The sequence below is a fragment of the Thunnus albacares genome, chromosome 2 (genome assembly GCF_914725855.1).
Source record: "Thunnus albacares chromosome 2, fThuAlb1.1, whole genome shotgun sequence".
Classification (NCBI taxonomy): Eukaryota; Metazoa; Chordata; class Actinopteri; order Scombriformes; family Scombridae; genus Thunnus; species Thunnus albacares.
Window position 1 is genome coordinate 3,456,363 of NC_058107.1, and position 7,939 is coordinate 3,464,301.

General features: G+C 39.0%; 1 protein-coding gene across 1 annotated transcript; it reads right to left on the reverse strand.

The window, feature by feature from the left end:
* Positions 1-547: 547 nt before the first annotated feature.
* Positions 548-4,436, reverse strand: sdf2l1 (stromal cell-derived factor 2-like 1). Its single transcript, XM_044363243.1, has 3 exons — positions 4,186-4,436; positions 1,516-1,712; positions 548-1,230 (listed from the first exon to the last, which is right to left on the reverse strand). The coding sequence occupies exons 1-3, from the start codon at positions 4,361-4,363 to the stop codon at positions 952-954; spliced, it is 654 nt and encodes a 217-aa protein (XP_044219178.1). The 5' UTR covers positions 4,364-4,436; the 3' UTR covers positions 548-951.
* Between the last annotated feature and the right edge of the window lie 3,503 nt (positions 4,437-7,939).

The window sequence follows — 7,939 nt, forward strand, 5'->3', positions numbered from 1 at the left end:
CATAGAGATGTCAGCAGGATTATTGTCAGGTTGGGTTAGGGTTAGGGTTAGGAGACTACAAATTGATAACATAAAGCTTGTGTTACTAGAGTTTTAAATATGTGGTTGTTTACCAGGCGGGCAGTTTCTCATGAAGGGATGCTATTGTGCTGCATGATGGGAAGTGTAGAACCCAATGTTTTGACCTATATTACAGGACTAAAAGTCAAGATATCTCTCACCCTCTGCTGCACAGATTTTCCCTGTAATTTTTCAGTCTATAAACATCATGATGTTCTCAGAGCACAAAATTACCTCTTAAGTCTAACAGTCTAAAACCCAAAAACAGTTTACAAAGATATAAAATAGAGAGAAGTAGCATATCCCCACATTATAGTATTTGGAACCAGAGAAGGATTGACATTTTTGCCTGATAATTTACTAGAACAATTAATCTATTATTAAAATCTTCTGCCAACTGACTAATGAATTATTCAGCTCTGTTACTTTGTGGTAATTTGATTGCATGTTTAAATTTATAGAGGAAAATCATCATGGAGGAAGAATATCAACTGAAATAAAGGTTTTATTTGTCACATTTCAAATGATATTGTACTTTAGATGGGTATATTTCTGGACACGCAATGAATTTGTTGCTTTCAGGACCCCCCAGGGGTCTGAGGCCACATAGTAGTTGCTTTACAAAGTTGGTTATCCAGCCTTGATTTTCCACAAAAATGATTTCTCCCCTTGAAATTCTCCTACCGCTACCCTACATACAGTGTTACTAATTGTCAAATTTTGTCAGCCCTCTCTCAGAGGGCTCAGAGTGCTTCACATGGAGAATGATGAGTCAAATATTCTACATCATTCACACATGACGTCATTTCGTCCAGGTGAGCTATAAAACCACTACAGGAACCAGAGGCCAGAGTCTGCACACACGTCCATGCTTTGTGTCTCCTGGTGATGTCAGAGCTCGTCGTGGCGCATTGGCTCCTGGCTGGGCTGGATGAAGACACCCTCCATGGCGCGCCACCAGTTGTGCTGGTTGGGCGTGCTCATGCCGTGCACCTCGCGCTGGCCGCGGATGGGGTGACCGTACTGCTCCCCCGTTACACTCAGGAAGACGTCAGTGCCCATGTGTTTGAAGCGGACGGCCTCGTCGCGCTCCCAATGGACGCCGTCACACTGCACCGTCCACACATCCAGGTCATCGCCCTCGCCATGTTCTCCAAACGCGCTGACCTCCTGCAGACAACACAGATGGGAGGAGGAAAGGAGGAACGTTTGTACAGTGGTGTTAGTGAGCTACTGTGCTGCCCCCCTGTGCTGTAATTATAATAAATTAATTCAAGAATAAAGCTGATATTCAAAATGTTTCTTATTGTAAAGAAATCTCATGTGCACAGTCAAACCAGCAATAAACTTCTCCTTTTCTTAAAGTATTGTGTGTGTGTGTGTATCAAAGCCTGATATATCTTATTCTATTGTTGTCCAAAAACTATAGAAGACGTGTGTGTGCTGCTGACGGACCTGGTTGTTAGACAGAGGTGAGCTGAAGTGGTGTGTGTGAAGGTTTCGGCCAGTCTTCATGTGTGTGATGCGGATAGCCTGACCACACTTGATGGCTGACCCACGCTGACACGGGCGGTTGGGCTTTCCTCGTATCTGCCAATAACTGTTTGCGTCGTCAGCGTTCTCCACTCCGGTTACAGACTGCTGTCCGCTGCCTACACACACACACACACACACACACACACACACACACACACACACACACACCTTGAGTTCACTTTAACATGTCAGACAGAAAAACTCAACTTTGATGAAAACACAGACAAACTGTACCCTGTAGACCGTTAGCATGGATGCTAACGGTCTACCTGGTAGACCACTAGCATCCATGCCATTGTGTTAACGTGTTACTGGGCCCTGTCAAAAATGTGTAGTTTGGCCTCCACTGACAATGCATTGCACTGAATTGAACTACTTGGCCTCTGAAGAAGATCCATATGTAAATCCGTGCACACAGTTTATTAACATCCCCCCAAGCTGCCAGTTTGAAGAATATCCTGATAATGACTGAAGCCTAAAGAAACTAGATGGTTCATTAGTGATACTTTAGAATAGTTTATGTTAACATATAGCTTTGCAAACATGCTTTATCTGCCTAACACAACAATACAAGTTAGCTTGCATTGTAACTTATTAAAATAATGTAAATAAAACTAAAAGCTGTGACTACTATCATATCAAATTCCTTCAGCCATCTCTCAGATTTAGAGGTGGAAATCTAAATAAAAAGTGCAAAATTGTAAACCAGCCATTATTCTCTGTCTTTATTTATGTCTGAGACCACTTTACCATTCACTTGTCGGAAGATGTGGCAGAGTTTGTTCCTCTACACCAGTCTGGGTTCACTGTTGACCAGGGACAGAAGCTAATCTGACGGTTATCATCATATTGTTTTCCTGCCCCGTGGTTCCACTCATTTTTTTTCCCTCTTTTCCAGAGGACGTCCACTTTCTTCACCGGTAGCTCAAACAATGCTTTGTGGTAGGATATTGGTGTGTACTTTGACTTGCAAGCCAAAAACTTCAGACTGACTGGCTGTTGTCACATTTATTCCTGCTGTGTGATAGGCTGTTAGATCTATCCATATCAAGTTAAAAATGTCTGAAGTTTATCATCGTAAACAACTTAACCTTTACTGCAATCCTGTATCGAGAGCGTTTTATTGCCCAGCCCTACCTTATAATGTGAAACGTCACATTACAACAAGATAAATAGTATATTGTTATAACAAGAAAAGTTCCTTGTTATAACATGATACGTTTGTATGTTGTTATAACTTGAAAATATCTTGTTATAATGTGAAAAACATCTTGTGATAACAGTAAACTAACAGATACTGATCTGTTTCTGTAGAAAACAGCTGTCTGCTGCTGCTGGAAACAAGGATGATGAGAGCTGTGAGACTGAACCAAAACCGTGAAGTTTGGACAGTAAAACCAAAACAATGAGCTGAAAGAGGCTAATAGGCTCAGTAGAGCTGATCAGTTGTTATACAAGAACATTGACTCTGCCAGAGAGGACCAAATGCAGGCTGTTTGCTTAGAAATTGGAGTCATCCCTCGTATAACTGTTACTGTTAGCAATAACATAGCACGAGGGAACTACATATGAACAGAATATGTTTCCAAGAGTATCTAGTGATTCATATAACTAAAGACCGTTATGCCGCAACTACAGGTGCACATCCCCAGTAAATACAGTTGACAGTGTCTTCACACAGGCTTATGACATGTCATCACGACCCGATGACACCTGGTTTGTTGTATTTCAATCAAACATATTCTGTTTAACTCGGTACAGTGTTCAATTTTTAAAAAAGGGCTTTACATTGAAGATTTTGACCGGAAGCCCAATATTTCGCGTTTTGGTGAATGTGACACCGGTGTAAAAGCTGAGGAAAAACTAAACCCGAAACTACCGTGAAAATGTCGGTAAGGTTTAGATATATATTAAAATACATATCGATATGCAGTTAGTTTATACACTTGTTTCTATTGGCTCAAATATAAATTTGCCTGGTTAACTGACAGCCACCTGCACGCTCGAGAAAACAAGACGCTGAACTGCATTGATAGAAATTAATATTTCATGTTGTTCTGCTTGCCAGGCAAAAGTAAAAACACGTAAGATATTGTTTTACAAATTTCACAATTTAATAGCTTCAACTCTTAAATTCGGCTTACGGAAAATATGGCGAAGAACGTTTTTTCTAAATTAAATGTCGAATTATATAATTTGTCATCCTGCTGTTTCCACAGTATTCTTCCGCCACAACAGAGAGAGTTGGGCGGCGGTCGTGTGTGGTATCATATGTACAGGTTTCACGCTTTAAAGAAATATAGAGCTGCATGCCAAATCATTTCCGTGCCGAATTTACCACAGAGTCTCAACATAAGAGACAGTGCGTTTGGTATGTACTGTGGTGTATGGATGTTAGGAGATGAATAAGGAAACTTTAAATGGTTGTTGTTTAAATGGTTTTTGGAGGAAGTTTAACACACTGTTCTCTATAAGACTAGCATATGCTGCCGGTGAAGTTGCAGCTCGGTGTCATTTAATGTGGCGGATTTAAAAGCTACATAAGTCGATATATCAACACACCGGCTGGATGAGGAGAGTTAAGGTTACCTGAGCCGTATTTGACATCGTGGGAATGCAGGCGGACGTTGTGTCTGGTGTTGAGCAGTTTGACCAGCGAGCCGCAGGTGACTCCGCTCAGCTCCGACTCTCTGCCCTCGCAGTGCGACCACAGCAGCACAAACAGCAGCGACCTGACAAAACCGTGAACAGCGTGAGTTATCTCCATCTTTGTGTCTCCGTTGTTCTGACACTGTGAAGATGAGCAGCAAGTAGAGTCAGCTGGGTCCAGCCAATCACAGCCTGACAAGTCCTAAAACACGGAAGTACATGTCGGCGTGTGTGATTGGTCAAAGTACGTATACGTAGGTGTTAGCGGCATACCGGAAGCACGGTTTTAATATTTGTAGTTATAACAATTGATAGACCATGGTATTCAATTAACAGCAATGAAACAGTCCACAAAAGAGAGCTTTCGACATATCTATACTGTTCAAGCTGTGATCGGGAAGATAGTTGGACAGAAAGTGAAAGGACTTCATAAATCATGAGTATACAACATTAAAGCATTATTGTAGAGGTTTAAGTGCAAAGTGAAAGGAAATAAAGCAAAGGTAGGGGATGAAATGTACTGTTGTTGCCACATAAAGGTCTGTACATCCAGGAAGGTATGGTTAAAGGAACTGAGGGAGGGTTGTGGATTTTGTCCCCCATCACTTACATTGTAAATACATTATGAAGGGATCTTGAAGAAGAAAAACATGTTTCAGTGTTCATTTGGGCTCCTGACTGTTATTTTAAGACAGACTTGAAAATCTGTGAACCTATTCCTTAATTAGTGAAAGGTCAGGTGTTTAGGCGTAGAGCTGCAACAATTAGTCCAATTCTCTGATTCCAGCTTCTCAAGTGTGAATGTTTACTGGTTTATTTAGTCTTTTATGACAGTAAACTGAATATCTTTGGGTTGTGGACTGTTGGACAGGATAAAAGAAGACATTTGTGAACGTCACCTTGGGCTTTGGGAAACAAAACATAATTTTTCACCATTTCTGACATTTTATGGATCAAACAAGTGATCGATTAATCAAGAAAATAATCCACAGATCAATCGATAGTGACAATAATGGTCAGTTGAAACCCTATTTAGGCATTTAGCTACCAGCCTAGTTTCATCATTAGTGAATAAATATAAATTCCAGCGATATTCTCTCTCAAGCATTCTCCTTATTGTATACAATACCCAACTACAATGTTCACCCATCATCCAAACAAAAGCACACATAACAGCATCAAATAATCTACACTGCAGTGCACAAACTATACACTCATACACACCCAAAAACCCAAAAATATTAATATTTACAAAGAGGTTGAGACTTCTCTTTTCTGTCTTTTTGAAATATTTTCTAGATTTTCCATAAAACAAAAACTCATGAATTTTTTTGTGTAACATTCTTGTTATATTATAATAAGCCTTTATCCTGAAGAAAGTTGTTTACTGAAACATCAGTCTTAACAAGTTGAAATAAATGCATTAGAGTTATGAGTGTGCATAATAATAAGCCCTGTCAAGCATCAAACTACTTGAGAATAAGGCTGTAAGGTTTCCATTCATCTTTCAGGCATATATTAATAATATATATTATCTGCCATAACTCTGCACGTGACTCTTTGATAGACTGGTGATTAGCTTACTAGCTAACAGTATAAAACATGGATTTTTTGGAGTATTTTCCACTTTTTACAGAATTTCCCCCCCAAAAGGTCACTCCATACACATATTGATGGAGCAACAAAAAGCACATGGCTCTGTAAGGAGATTACCCCACCAATAGATTACTGGACCACATTTGCATACACAGGATAAAAGGGCACGTTTTATGACAGGGTTACCTGTGACAAGGAAATTCTGCCCTTAACAAATGTAATATGACCTATAGAAGTACTGACAATGGGTAAAACTTTGTTTAAAGTCAGGACTGGAGCTGAGCTTTTTATTTGAAACTGGAGAAGAAGATGATTTCTAGAATCAGAATCAGCTTTATTGGCCCAGTATGTTTACGCATAAAAGGAATTTGGCTCCAGTTTCTAGTGGTTTCCACACAACAATGTTCAGAGAGATACACAAGGACAACAAGATTAACAAAGATATTTAAACATAAACATATTTCTATTATGTACAAACAAGTGAGTAAAAATAGATACATAAATACAGAAACAACAAATGGACAATGATATACAATGTCTATATACAGGTATACACAGTGACTGAGTTAACTTTTTATTTATTTTTTCTTATTCTATGGCTTATATTGGTTTGCATATACAGTATTTTGTGGTAAGATTGAGTCACATGAGGCAACCTAAACATTTTGATTGGTTGTGAGTTATAAATGCTTTTTTATGTCAATAAGCCAACCTGTCAAGTTCAGTGTAGGCTTTTGGTCTGGGCCATCAGCCAGCAGCTTGCTGTGTGCCGTCTCTACAACAGTAGATGGTGACAGTGAGTCAGTGTTGACATTCATGAGCGCTACGACATATTGAATTCATCTTTAATGTTTCGCAGGGTTTGGAAAATCAAATCTTTAAGTTTTTATTTTTTACTTAACATGCTGGTGTTCTCCCCAACAGTTGCCTCTAGACTTGATCATAATGATTTCACCAGCAGAGACACATACATGTCTTCTACTTTATTATTAGCTATTGTAGGACATTCATAAACACATTGACGTGAAAATGTTTGGAAATAATAGGCACACAAAAGAAATAATCTGCTTAAAGTGAACAAACGTTCCCTGGGTCCAGAGTTTGAAATCTGCCCAAAGGTTGACTTTTCATTACTGATGTGATGTGTAAGATACATTTTATACAAGAAACTGTTTTTCCTCCCGAGTGATTTTAACTCTCTTAAATTCTTTGTGTTGCCTTAAGGTGGATTTTGTGTCTTATCACATGAGGTGACTGAAGAAACTCATCTTAGATATTTGACATAAGGGGAATGTCTGGAAACAAAAATGCAGAGCCATCAAACCGATTTAAAGGTGATTCAGACAAGATGGAGAAATGAGCAGCAAAACTAAACACCATCTGACAGTAAAACCTGTAGTGAGGATAATGTGAGGGGGGCGAAGTAGAAATAATACTTTTCATTGGGGAAGTGAAGGTCTCATTCTGTGCTGCCTTCACATACAGTCGGAATTAAAGAACAACCAAACAACAACACCCAGCTGACAACTACAACTAATAAGTTATGAAGAAGACAAACACACATTGCACGACAGAATTAAGCGAAATGATGAAAAGGTATGTAAAGTATAGAAAATGTAGATAGAAAAATTAGGAAGAGAACAAAACTAAAACAACTGACATCATGTACATTAGAAATGAAAGATAATGTCACTAATACTAAAAACACTGATGGTAAAAGGTATCATAGCCTCAAGTGCAGGCATTGAATATGTACAGAACAATGCACATCAATACGAAAATAATCTGCACAGAAGAATAACAAAGCAAAAAAAAATCTAATAAAAATATATGTTGAAAAACAAACATGAGACAAAATCAGTCATTTGCTGAAAACTTTGGAAATTTGATGTTATGTATAAAGTCTGATCAGTATCAGAAATATTCAAATTCCTTACTCTTACATAAATAATATCACGATATTTAGGAAACAGACAACTTGGCTAATGAGCGAGCTTTGTTTTACGAATTTGAATGTGCAAATTCGCATGCGAGGGTAGCCCGTGAACGCATCGCGTGGCTGGTTAGACTGGCCAGGTGAGTTTCACCGCGGCGGGAA